Raw genomic sequence first — 14,699 nt, 5'->3', positions numbered from 1 at the left:
CAGGATTGGGGGAGATAAATTAAGTGTTTGGGATTAACATGTACACACTACCATATAAAAAATAGGTAACCAGGGACTTCCCTGGTGGTGCAGTGGTTAAGAATCCGCCTGCCAATGCAGGGGACACGGGTTCGATCCCTGGTCCAGGAAGACCGCACATGCCGTGGAGCAACTAAGCCCAGGAGCCACAACTACTGAAGCCCGTGTGCCTAGAGCCCATGCTCTGCAACAAGAGAAGCCACCACAATGAGAAGCCCACGAACCGCAACGAAGAGTAGCCCCTGCTCTCCACAACTAGAGGAAGCCCGCATGCAGCAACAAAGATGCAATGCAGCCAAAAAAAAAAAAAAAATAGGTAACCAGCAAGGACCTACTGTATAGCACAGGGAACTATGCTCAATATCCTGTAATAACCTATAATCGAAAAGCATGTGAAAAAGTATAGATATATATATATTTATATAAAAAACGGAATCACTTTGCTGTACACCAGAAACTCACACGGCATTGTAAATCAACTATACTTCCATTATACTTTAATAAAAAAAAAAAAGAAAAATATTAACTATTTAAAGTGATGGATGTTATTTTGATCATTCTATATGTATATGTGTATCAAATCGTCAAGTTGTACATTTTAAAATATACAGTTATAGTTGGCAATTATTCCCAATTATTCCTCAATAAAGTTTTTTTAAAAATAAGATAAATAATCATAACATGTCAAAAAAGAGAGAAAGAAAAAATTAAGCCAACCCCACAGGGGTCCAAGCTCCAGGGATCACTGTAACACTGACCATATAACCACGGTAGGTGCTGTGAACCTGCTGCATGGCAGAAAGGCAAAGGAGGTGCCTCCCAAGCTAGCTGCTCAACAAAATCTCTTCTGCTCAGAGAAGAGGGACTAACATCGGCCAACCCCATTGCAATTATGTTCCATGAACTCCAGTCCAGGAAAGGATATAGTAGGTAAGTCATAAAAAAGGTTTTCTTCCCCTTTCCTCAAAGTGTATTAAAAATAGAGTCACCCAAAAGTAACTAAGCAATGACCTTCAGGGAGTTTTAAGATAAGAAAACTTTGGTCCAGGTGATATCATCTCCGCCATTCCATAGTCTGCTACTTTCAGACTAATCCACCCCATACCTGAGTAGTGTTGAAAAGGCAGAATAAGTAGCTGAAGGTGACCCTGATGCCATCATTATCAATTAGCATTAAGTATGCCAGAATCCAGGTAACTCCAAAAACGACTGCAACAGATAACGTGCTAAGAAACTTCTTTAGGATTGAAACCTTCTTTGTGCTAAGAGAAAACAAGAAAGGAAATATGGTTCATTCAGGTTTTTACTTATTAATATCATTGTTACCCTCCTACTGAAAATATGTATTCAGCTGCACATATACACTGTTCATTAAACAATATTATGCCTCAGGTGGAAAAACCTATGTCACTCTGAATAAAAAAGAGAAAGAGAGGAAGAGAGGAAGGAAGGAAGGGAGGAAGACAGTGATATCTGCTTAAAAGCTCAGGCATAAACAGTTCCTTAAATACTACTGCAGGCAAATTTCACATAGAATTAACTTTTTCTTTGGAACTGAATTTGATTTTAGCGATTATAACTACTGGATCAGTAATTCCTTTTTTGGGCATCTGGGACCATCCCATGCCATAAGTTGATATCAGAATGAAAAGTTATTAAAGCACAGAGTGACCTTCTTCCCTGTCATGCTAAGTCTATATCCCTGGAACCTGAGCGTGGCCATATGACTTACTTTGACCAGAGGGACATTAGCATTTGTTCCACAAACAAAGGCTTGAAAGCATTCCACTCATCAGAGCGTGTCTTTTCTTATTGCTCTTTAGAACCCTGAGAGTACTATGTTAAGAGAGAGACCACATGCAGCAGAGATGAGCTTTTCCAACTGAGCAGTTCCCACTCAATACCAACCAACCACCAACCATCAGACATGAAAGTGATTCATCCTAAATTATCTACCAGCATTCAAGCCAGCCAAAACCAAAACAACTTCATGATCAACACTCAAACTTATAACAAGTAATAAATATTTATCATTCTAAGCCATTGAATTTGGGGGTAATTTGTTATACAGCAAAAGCTAACTGATACATAGAAGATAATTTGTTAAACAATTAAATTGTAACCTGCTCTTCACTGTAACTAAACTAACTTAAGAACCATGAGCTACCAGTCAAAATTTTGAAACATTACAAATTTGTTTGATGTCTGTGGTCAAAATGATATTGCTTTGTATAAAAGAAATATAACTTAACTTACAGTTAGGCTAACAAGACTTCACCAAGGTTTTTCTGCATTGTTAAGAAAACATAGGTTTGAATGATTATCAGTGAGTCTTTTCTCCACAATTCCCCTCAATATGGGTTATCATCTATATAGGAAAGATGATACTCTTGATTGGAAAAGTACACGTTTAGGATTACATTCCCACTAATGATGGCTGTTTTCACCCATCTGTTCATTCAAAATGGATCTATATGGTGACCAACAAAGTTCACAGATGTACCTACAGTAAGTCTACTTGGGTTAAGAAGAGTCTTGTAGAATTAAGCCTGAATTCACAGCCTCATTAGCACTGTGTTCTAACCAATTCATGCTGTGGGATGTGGAGGTGGGGGGAGTGTATGTGTTTAATAGTTTCTGTTCTTTGTCTCTCCAACTGAAAGCTCTTTCTGTATATTAGTGATGACAATGAAAATGCTTATTGGGGTCAGAAAAGTTACGGAGAGGAAAGAAGCAGTCCACATGGGAACTGATAAACCAGAGAGCACACGCCCCATCTGCAGGGAATGTGGGCCCAATGTTGCCCAATGTTCCAATTTTTATATGTTTGCAACTAATTTTTAAAAATTTAAAGCTATTATGTGATTCAGGCAACACATGTAAAATATAACCTACAGTTACTAGTTTCTAAAATGAAAATACAGTTACCAGCATCTCCTCACAACCCTCTCATATTTTTAATTATTCAAATCTGATTTCATGAATATTTGGGATTGGGGGATAAATGTTTTTTCTTGATGTCTTTGGGTTGGGTTTTTAGTTGGGCTCATACAGCACAAAAGTATCTTAGGTAATGCAATAGACTCACATTGTAGTCTTGATGTTGGAAGATGAGAAGATCCACCTTCTGAGACAAAGTTTAAGAGAAAATCTGTCCTGCAAACCACATATCCTTGCCATTTCCCCCAAATCTGAAAACTCTTCTAGGAGCTGTGGATGGATTCCTGTGCTATATTTAGTACTAGATGAGCCATGCCTTCCAGCTTCTGATTCATTGGGAATCTTACCTCTTCAGATTCTGATTATTCTTCCACAGCACTTTGACTACAATGACAATAAATATAACAACATTGCTGATGAGGATAATGGTCACAGGTATGATGAATGACCACAACAATGGACTTGTTATCAAACCACTGCTTTCTTGAGTTGCCAGCCAGCAGCTGTGGAGAGAAAAGAAATGATTTCAGCAGACTAAGAAAGCAGAGAAAAGAAATGATTTCAGCAGACTAAGAAAGCAGAGAAAAGAAATGATTTCAGCAGAAAGAAAGGTATACACTCTTCTCTATGCTGTTCACACCATTGACATTCACTCGACTGAAAGACTTGCTAAAAGTCAATATCTCTTTGCCTTCTATATATTGGAGATAATTTTCAAGAATTCAACCAAGTAGAAAAATTAAATGCATTGATTCTGCCAAATTTCTCTGTGAGACAGTATGGGCTAGTGGAAAGAAAGTGGGCTTTTGAGTTAGGCAGTCCTGAATATAAATGTCACTGTCTGTCACTTACTAGGTTTCTGACTTTAGTTAAGTTACTGTTTAATTTTCTTTTTGACTATGTAGCACACTCAGATGGCTCAGAATTTTAAAGGTACAAATCATCATAGAGAGACAAGACCCCTCCTACAACTATCCCTACTCACCTAGTTTTTATCTCCGGCGGTATTCAATGTTTCTTGTGTATTCTTCCAGATTTAGACTATGCATACACCAGCAAATGTATATTTTTTCCTGATTTTGAAGCAAAGGATAACATGATACTTCTATACCTTACTTAAAAACACATCTTGGAGATCATTCCATATCAGAATATAAAGATTATCCTCATGATTTTTTATGGCTGCATATTATTCCATTATTTCATTATACCATAAATTATTTAAACTGTCTCTTATTAATAGGCATTTTTTAAAGTTTAATGTTTAAAAAATATTTGAATAGTTCTTTAACCTCATTGCGTCTGTTTTTGTTTTTGTCTTTTTGTTATTGTTGGTGGTAGTTTTGGTGGTATTTTTTTTCTCATCTGTGAAGTGTAGTAGTCATCTCCTGGCATTGTTGTAAGAATAAATTCATTCATTTAATAAGCATTTACAGAGTACATGCTATGTGCCAGACATTGTTCTAGATACCAAGATATTAGCAGTGAATGAAAAACCAAAATGCCTTTCTTTAGTGAATTTATTCTAATGCAGAAAATAAATAAAACTAATGAATTAATAAGATATATACTATAACAGAAGTTAACAAGTGCTGTGAAGAAAAATAAAGCAGGTAATGAGGGTAGGTATTACTATGTATATGTATATGTGTGTCTGTGTGTCTGTGTGTATGCCTGGGGGACCAGGGGAGGAAATGTTTCATTTTAAATAGAGTGGTCAGGAAAACCCTTATGGAAAAAAATATTTGAGTAAAGATTTGAAGTAGATGAGGGGGAAGGGTGTTCTAGGCAGAGGGAACAGCAAATGCAAAGGCTCTGAGTTGAGAGCTTAAGCAAAGAGGCCAGTGTGGCTAGAACAGAGTATGTAAGTAGATGGGATTAGTAAAAAGATGCAAATTATGTCAGGGCTTTATAGGTGACTGCATGTACTCTTGGCAAGAAGGAGAAACTTAACATGCTCTGTCTTTAGTTTTAAAAGTATTACTTTAGCTAGATGCAGGGATAAAAGAAGAGCACATGCCAAAGGAGGAAATCAGCTAGGGGTCTACTGCAACAATCAGGTGGCTTGGAACCAGGGAGAGGAGATGTTGAGAAATAGTCTGATTCCAGATATGTTTAAAAGTAAAACAAAAGGGGACTTCCTTGGTGGTCCAGTGGTTAAGACTCCACGCTCCCAATGTAGGGGGCCTGGGTTCGATCCCTCGTCAGGAAACTAGATTCCACATGCCATGACTAAAAGCCTGCATGTGGCAACTAAAGATTCAGCTAAGATCACTCATGCCACAGTGAAGATCCCGCGTGCTGCAACTAAGACCCAGCGCAGCCAAATAAATAAATACATATATTTTTAAAAAGTAAAGCAAAAGGATTTATTGATAGGTTAGATGGGAGATATAGAAGAGTTAAGAGTGACTCCAAATCTTTGGCTTGAGTATCTGGGAGGATGGAATTACTGTCAACTGAGTTCGGGAAGATGCTGAGAAGAGCAGGTTTGGGAGGGAAGACCAGGAGACGTCCCATCACTTGTCCAGCCAAGTGAAGGTATCAGGTAGGCAGTAGGGTATTAACAAAATAATGTGAGAAGCCCTGGTATATATTTGGCAATCAATTAATGTCTGTTTTCTTTCCCTTGTAGGTAAACACCATTATTATACATGCCAAAGGATTTCTAAGCTGTTTTGCATTGGAATGTTGTTACAATTTAAATTATTAGAAATCATATTTCTAATCTGAATGACCTAGAAGGAAATTGGGATGATTTCAGATCTCTGTAATGAATTTTAAAAATGAAAAGGAGGAGATTGGTTCAAGATGGTGGAGTAGAAGGAGGTGCACTCACTCCTTCTTGCAAGAGCACCAGAATCACAACGAACTGCTGAACAATCATCTACAGGAAGACACTGGAACTCACCAAAAAAGATACCCCATATCCAAAGACAAAGGAGAAGCCACAATAAGATGATAGGAGGGGCACAATCACAATAAAATCAAATCCCATAACCATTGCATGGGCGACTCACAAACTGGAGAACAATTATACCACAGAAGTCCACCCACTGGAGTGAAGGTTCTGAGCCCCACATCAGGCTTCCCAACCTGGGGGTCCAGCAATGGGAGGAGGAATCCCCAGAGAATTGGACTTTGAAGTCAGGCAGGATTTGACTGCAGGGCTTCAACAGGACTGGGGGAAACAGAGACTTCACTCTTGGAGGGCACACACAAAATCTTGTACACACAAGGACCCAGGGGGAAGGAGCAGTGACTCCATAGGAGACTGAACCAACCTACCTGCTAGTGTTGGAGGGTCTCCTGCAAAGGCAGGGGGTGGCTGTGGCTCCCCATGGGGACAAGGACACTGGCAGTAGAAGTTCTGGGAAGTACTCCTTGGTGTGAGCCCTCCCAAAGTCCACCATTAGCCCCACCAAAGAGCCTGTAGGCTCCAGTGCTGGGTCGCCTCAGGCCAAACGACCAACAGGGAGAGAACACAGCCCCACCCTTCAACAGACAAATGGATTAAAGTTTTACTGAGCTCTGCCCACCAGAGCGACACCCAGCTCTACCTACCACCAGTCCCTCCCATCACGAAGCTTGCACAAGCCTCTTAGATAGCCTCATCCACCAGAGGGCAGACAGCAGAAGCAAGAAGAACTATAATCCTGCAGCCTGCAGAACAAAAACCACAATCACAGAAAGACAGACAAAATGAAAAGGCAGAGGATTATGTCCTAGATGAAGGAACAAGATAAAACCCCAGAACAGCAACTAAATGAAGTGGAGATAGGCAACCTTCCAGAAAAAGAATTCAGAATAATGATAGTGAAGATGATCCAGGACCTCGGAAAAAGGATGGAGGAAAGAATCGAGGAAATGCAAGAAATGTTTAACAAAACCTAGAAGAATTGAAGAACAAACAAACAGAGATGAACAATACAATAACTGAATTGAAAAATATACTAGAAGGGATCAATAGCAGAATAACTGAGACAGAAGAACGGATAAGTGACCTGTAAGACAGAATGGTGGAATTTACTGCTGTGGAACAGAATAAAGAAAAAAGAATGAAAAGAAATGAAGACAGCCTAAGAGACCTCTGGGACAACAAACGCACCAACATTCATATTATAGGGGTCCCAGAAGGAGAAGAGAGAGAGAAAGGACCAGAGATATTTGAAAAGATTATAGTCGAAAACTTCCCTAACACGGGAAAGGAAATAGCCACCCGAGTCCAGGAAGCACAGAGAGTCCCATACAGGATAAACCCAAGGATAAACATGCCAAGACACACATTAATCAAACTGGCAAAAATTAAAGACAAAGAAAAATTATTGAAAGCAGCAAGGGAAAAATGACAAACAACATACAAGGGAACCCCCGTAAGGTTAAGAGCTGATTTCTCAGCAGTTTAAAAGGGGAGGACAGGATAGAGAAAGAAAATGAACATCCAACTCTATTGGATAAAGACAGACTTGCAAATTATGAAACAATTTAGACAAATATTTATCTTTATCTGTATGAGTCATGAGTTATTTAAACTTTAGACAACACAATTTCTAAGTATTACTATTTGTACTATAGATCTGTGTGTGTATGCATACAAACGTCTGTACGGTTCCTCAGTTACCTCACACAGATGGGGAGACCTGGATGGAAACAGGCTTGGATGCCTGTGGCCATGAGGAGGTGTGCACTAGGAAGGGACACCTCCTCACTTCCTCCATCCTTTGTATTACTTGGAGAGATAGTCACACTGGATTTGTTCTCATGAGCCTCTCCCCTAGTTATTCTGAATCTAATCACCCAGATTTTGAAAAACAGACTGCTGAGGAGACAGATGGATCCTCCATGCAGACTAACCCTTGTAGGAGTGGGATTTCTAGAATTGAGATTGGAGAGTCACAAGGTCAAGGCTGCATCTGACAAACAGCTATGAACCTGAGGTCTGGAGAGGATCATAGGTGAACCTCAGATGAAGCGTTTAACTCCTTGGTGATTTTGTCATGAAACGGGAAAAGACAGCTGTAGAAGATATAGCATATGCTTCCAGAAAATTCTTCCTCATGCATTATAATTTCCCAGTGGTTACCTCAACCCTTCAGGGAAGTGTGAAACAGCCTATATGGTGGGACAGAGATTTGGGGGATAGAGCATTAAATAGGAGTGTGGCCTGCCCTGCAGTCACCCCTTAACCGGGTCCTGGCAGAGATAGCAGTACATCAAGGGAACTGGGTTAGGGGTTTCGGGTATGACTGGCAGAACTGGGAGCCATGGTGGGGGGACAGGGAGTATGATATATTGAGGAGCAACTTCTGGGAAGGTAACTCAAGAAAACCCAAAAAGGTCCCTCCTCTTTCTAAATATATCCTGAAGAAATGTGAGCCTTGATGTGTGTGTATAGGGTGGAAAGTGGGGGATAAGGGTCCAAGATGAAGCTGATATTCATGTTACACATCCTTTCCCCTCTTCCCAACTCTTACTATCAGTTGCCTAGTGTCTTCCCTAACATCTAATACTGTACTCAGGAAAGAATCTGCTCTCAATTATTTACATCTTGGTGTGAATAAATTTAAGACAGCAGGCTTCTTTCTACTGAAGACTTCTGTAGGAGTAGGTCTAGCCCTGTGGCTGGGTTAGGATAGGAAATTAGTAATAATGCAATTTGAGGTGAATTACCTCTCCCATGAGATATTTGCATTTTACTCCTGATATCTAATTGTGGAATTAAAATTTTAAAACTCATTAAAAGATATTTAATCCCAATTAAACAGAGAAAATAGTGCTTAGAGTATATGGCTCCTAAAATCAAGCCAGGCAGTTAGCTCCCTATTCTACACTTGGTCATGGTCAGCCCTGGAAATAGGTAAGCACTCTGACACCACAGCCTTCCCTTGGGTATACTTGCACATTTCCAAGAGTTTTGTTTTGATTTGAGTTGGTTTGGGACTTAAGGCGGAATCCAGGAATCAGAATGGTTGAATTTATAAAATAAGAAGGGAAGATAAATTAAAGAGCAGTTGCCATTTGGTAGCAGAAATACACATAGAGTTCAGCCCCGCTTTCTTACTCTCCCACATGGAAGGCAAATACCATGCATTCAGGTACTTCCATTATTGACAGTTAGTTTTTCACGCTGGAGTCACAGGGAGAATTTATGTGTGATAAATCATCATGAAATACTCATTATAATCATATCAACATAGAATTGGTTCATAAACATGGATAGTGCTCTTCAAGCACTTTCATGGATACTGCGCTTCAAACAGTTTCAAGTGTGAAAATGTTTTCACACTTGCTTGACCCTTCATAGTAACCCCAGAGCAGGTATTACTATTATTGTTATTCCCATTTTCTAGATGAGAAAACTAAGATAAGGGGTTACTAAGGATCACACTTCCTGTGTCCTGTGATTTTCAGACTTAATCAAAGAAGACAAATTTAATATTAAAAAAGTTCACATTTATAAATTTAGAAGACAATTACTTGCTTTACGAAAGGGTTTATCATAGGAAATTTTCATGTCACCATATTTAAAATATAATGTGTTCTTTGAGAATTTGAAATACACAGTTATAATATGACAATTATAAAGTGAGATGCATATTACAGTGACACTTGGACTCAATGTCATTGAATAGTTACACTCATATCAAAGAAATGGACATTTTAAAAAATATAAACTTACATTTCCTCTCGCCGGTAGTCTAACTCCCACTGTGAATTATTCCCATTCTGAGAATAAATAATTCCCACTGTCACAGCTACCACTATAGCCGGGACTCTTATGTGATAGAGAGTCATAGAATTAATAATTTACCCAAGACTGGGATTAATTATAAAAGAACATGAATGAATTATACACCTGACCTTTTTCAGGATGTATTGTTCTTTCCACTATAGACAGTGTACTAAATGATCCTACAGATGTAGGTCAACAGTAGACATAGTTTTTCTGTGTTTTCTTTTCCCTATCAGTGTTGGCTATACATATCAATCCTATACTATTTCTGATTTATTTGTAACTCTTACCACAATTTCCACTCTTAAATGGTCTAATTCCTCTTTCACTTGAATAAATTTAAATTTAGATAACACGAAAACAACTCTCCTTTGTTGGAACTCATTAAAATTTTTCAAATTATTTTTCTTAAAAGAGTCACTCTGATTGTCTTGAAACATTTCTTTTAAAGTAGCTAGGAAAAGCAGGGTCAGCGGGGTGGTGGGATGAATTGGGAAATTGGGATTGACATATACACACTAATATGTATAACATAGATAACTAATAAGAAGCTGCTGTATTTTAAAAGAGAAAATAAAATTCAAAAAAAAAGAAAGTTAATTTACAAAAAAAAATAAAGTAGCTAGGAAGTTTATATGTGGTCTAAATCTCAAGGCAAATAAATAGAGATGTTAAAGGAAATGAACATCTTGAAGTTAGCTCATGATGTATCTAGTATAGCTGCCTTGATCACATCTGCTGTCTTCACAGGAGAAGACACTCCTTCACTAGACAGAAGGCACTCTTAGTGATTGCTGGATTTTCCATCTCCCCTACCACAAGGCCTTGTACTATTAGGTCTTCAATAGGTGTTTATTTAAATTAAATGATTTCAACAAAATTAAATTCCTGAGTAAGTGGAGAAGCAAACACTTACCCCATCCAATTAAAGAGATGAAAAGAATGAAATGCTGAGGAAGAGGCTTCATGGTCCTAATAAGAAGGAAATAGAGTTGGGTAGCACTGAGTCCCATCCAGGTAAATGTCACTAACACAAAATAGTGCAGCAAGATAGCAATCGCAGTGCACGTGGGATACAAGATGACAACAGTGTCTTGTCTGGACATTTCATTATTACTCAAGTCAGTATTATCAGTGTCACTATGACTTGTCTTTAAGTTCTTATTGGAGTTTTCGATTCCAAACACAAAGAGGAGGTTGAAAATCAACATTTATGTGCACAGATTGACCAATACTCAGGTTACTGAGGTTTTTCTGACTTTCCTGAAGATAAATAAATAAATATAATTAATAAACAAAACAACTAAAAAAATAAACTCCAGTGAAATCATGAGGGAACAAAAGAATATTATTACCCACTGTAAATCTAGCTCATAGCCCAGTGGGCCAGCTGGTAAACGGACCTTCCCAACTACACCAGACAAACATTCTCTCTTCTTACCTGATTCTCACAAAGTGAGTTTGAGAAAACATGTTGATACCTCCTTTCTTGAACCTGTCTTTTAATCCAAGGAGATAGATGTTTTCCAGAGATGCCCTCCTGTGAACTCTACTTCCTGGAGTTTATGCCCAGTGTAGCCCCCTCCAGGGCTGTCCAGTGACTTGATATAACTAACAGAATGCAGCAGAAGGCCTGGCAGCCAGAGCCAACTTATCCATCAGACAGTGGTGCTTAGCATCCATAATATGTTTATACTTCTATGGCCCACAACAAGGTCTTCTAATGTAAAACATGCCCAAGGACTGTTCCTTCATCTGAAGATATAATTTGTGGGTGTAGAACCAAGTTCTCTTTGAAACTCATGACATATCACAGGTCTCTGTATATTATGGTATACAGTCCAGTATTAAAGAAAGTTATAAAATTTCCATTCACAACCATCTAGATCCTTATGAATTTTTCAGATTATAAGGCCTCTTGAAATAAATATTTCACTATTAATGTGCTGAAAGTTCTAACATCTTCAAGACCTTCTCTATTTCTAATGTCTCAGAATTTGATGAACAAATCTGTTTGCTAATTATATATCCTTTATGGTCCTACCATAACATTCCACCATGGTCCTTCTTAGTCTTTGGATTCCCACACTGAATAAAAAGCTTATATTAAAACAGAACTCTGTCCATCCTCGTGATATTTTAGTTGAGATATTCCGGATAATTCAAAATTTTATTTTAAGTCTTCTGAAAGGTTTAATGAGCAGAAATGCAAAAAGCATTCAAAAGAATCCATTTATATAAAAGTAAAGTTCGTTTTTAATTTTTCTCCAATTTCAAACATAAATTATCTACAGAGAGAACAGGCTATTTTCAAATACGCTATTTTCAAACGGGTCTTCTGTATATTACTATATTCTGTGCATTTTTATTATATGCACAGAAATATATAATATATATATTATCTATGACAGCAAAACTGCTAAAAACAAGTTGATAGAGGACACACACACACACACACAAATATGATGACAATTGGAAGGAGTGAGATTTTAGGCAAAGAAACTATCGGGTTGGCCAAAAAGTTCATTCTGGTTTTTCTGTGCCATCTTACAGAAAAACCCGGACGAACTTTTTGGCCAAACCAATAGTTACGCAGCTACCACAACTTATTCACATGGAACCAAATAACTGTCTGTTCAAGTGTCTTTACAAATGAAAAGACAGATATAAGAGCCATTTCACTTTACATTACAGACATAATTACATGGCATGTAATTTTCCTTCAAGGCACTTACCACAATTTGTAATTATATATTTATTTCTGTATATATTTGTACAACGTCTGTCTTCCCCCCGAGAATGTAAATTCCAAGGGAGAGGGGAGTTTATATGTCTTGTTCATAGTTTTGTATTTACCTCCTCACATGTTGCTTGGCACATAGTAAACACTCAATGTAAAAATTTTAAACGAAGGGCAAGAGACTCATTAAGTGTGAAAGGTAAAGAAAAGAATCAAAAATAATTCTGGCTCTTTGGACAAATGGCTTATTCTAAGTATGGGGCAGAAAAAGTGAAAGATATACCTGGACCATCTTGCTGTGCCTTAAATAAGGAAACACTTATAGACTGACAGGGACATGAAAAAACAACATGAAAGGACTCCCTGCAGCTGCACTGGAGAGTACACTTCTTTCCAAAGTAATATAGTGACTAAATATAGAAGGAATTATAGATTAGAGATCATCATTCACCCACCAATGTAATCATATATACCAGTTAGGATCATCAGTGAATACCAAAACCACTGAGTAAAAGTTGGGGAACAGAATATTCACACAGTCTCAAAGTTTCACTGCATGGATTGCCTATTATTTACAAAGGGAAAAATTGAGACTTTACGGTATAGAAATCTACCAGACACTACTTTAAACAAGGAAGCAAATGACACAGCAATAACGGGACAAACTGACATCATGCACTTCTTGCTGTGCCACAATGAAAAAGACTTAATGATTAGAATTCTCATCAAAAAAATGTAACCTGTATCTAATCATTGGAAAATTTCAGAGAAATTTTATATTGTAGAATATTCTACCGTCTATAAAATAACTAACCTGAACACTTCAAATGTTTTAATGTCATGAAAAACCAAAACAAACAAATTTAAAAAGCAGAGGAATTATTCTAGGCTAAAGACAACTAAAGAGACACAATTACTAAATAAATTGGGGGGGGAACAGCTAAAATGGACATAATTGGAACAGTTGGAGAAATTTGAATAAGGACATTAACATGATAACATTATATTAATGTTAAATTCTTGAGTTAAATATTCTGAGTGAGGATAATAATATTATACTACGTAGGAGTGCCCTTGCTTTTAGGAGATGCATATATGCTTGAAGAATTTGGAGATGACAGTCATGATGTTTACAACTTACTTTCAAAATTTCAGGAAAAAATAGGAAAAGAGAGAAAGCAAAATATTAACAACTGGTGAATCCAGGTGAAGGGTATTTGGGTGTTCACTTAGTCTCTTTCAACATTTCTATAGACTTTTAATTTTTTTAAATAAAACTTCAGGAAAAAATGTGTAAATGGCAATACCTTTAGAACAAAAAATTCCTGAATCTACACATCTGAGAAAACAGTTGTGAAGGAATTTATTAGAGAGAAATAATTCTGAAGGAAAGAAGCATTGTGATACATCTTGAGTTTGCGAAGAAAAACAAGGTGAGAATACATTTTTTTTTTAGTTTCCACATACATGTGTTAGCATACGGTATTTGTTTTCCTCTTTCTGACTTACTTCACTCTGTATGAAAGACTCTAGGTCCATCCACCTCACTACAAATAAATCGATTTCGTTTCTTTTTATGGCTGAGTAATATTCCATTGTATATATGTGCCACATCTTCTTTATCCATTCATTTGTCGATGGACACTTAGCTGGCTTCCATGTCCTGGCTATTGTAAATAGAGCTGCAATGAACATTGTGGTACATGATTCTTTTTGAATTATGGTTTTCTCAGGGTATATGCCTAGTAGTGGGATTGCTGGGTCATATGGTAGCTCTATTTTTAGTTTTTTAAGGAACCTCCATACTGTTCTCCATAGTGGCTATATCAATTTACATTCCCACCAACAGTGCAAGAGGGTTACCTTTTCTCCACACCCTCTCCAGCATTCATTGTTTGTAGATTTTCTGATGATGCTCATTCTAACCGGTGTGAGATGATAACTCACTGTAGTTTTGATTTGCATTTCTCTAATGATTAGTGATGTTGAGCATCCTTTCATGTGTTTGTTGGCCATCTGTATATCTTCTTTGGAGAAATGTCTGTTTAGGTTTTCTGCGCATTTTTGGATTGGGTTGTTTGTTTTTTTGATATTGAGCTGCATGAGCTGCTTGTAAATTTTGGAGATTAATCTTTTGTCAGTTGCTTCGTTTGCAAATATTTTCTCCCATTCTGAGGGTTGTCTTTTTGTCTTGTTTATGGTTTCCTTTGCTGTGCAAAAGCTTTTAAGTTTCATTAGGTCCCATTT

General features: G+C 37.6%; 1 protein-coding gene across 1 annotated transcript in view; it reads right to left on the bottom strand.

The window, feature by feature from the left end:
* The window catches only part of ADGRG7 (adhesion G protein-coupled receptor G7), a 53,938-nt gene that overhangs the window by 19,509 nt on the left and 19,730 nt on the right, over positions 1-14,699 (bottom strand). The window contains 4 exon segments of the mRNA XM_061193027.1: positions 1,145-1,301; positions 3,327-3,482; positions 9,659-9,754; positions 10,625-10,975. Of these exon segments, the coding sequence (XP_061049010.1) occupies positions 1,145-1,301; positions 3,327-3,482; positions 9,659-9,754; positions 10,625-10,975 (760 nt within the window).

Source organism: Eubalaena glacialis, chromosome 6 (genome assembly GCF_028564815.1).
Source record: "Eubalaena glacialis isolate mEubGla1 chromosome 6, mEubGla1.1.hap2.+ XY, whole genome shotgun sequence".
Classification (NCBI taxonomy): domain Eukaryota; kingdom Metazoa; phylum Chordata; class Mammalia; order Artiodactyla; family Balaenidae; genus Eubalaena; species Eubalaena glacialis.
This window is presented reverse-complemented; position numbering and strand designations above follow the sequence as displayed.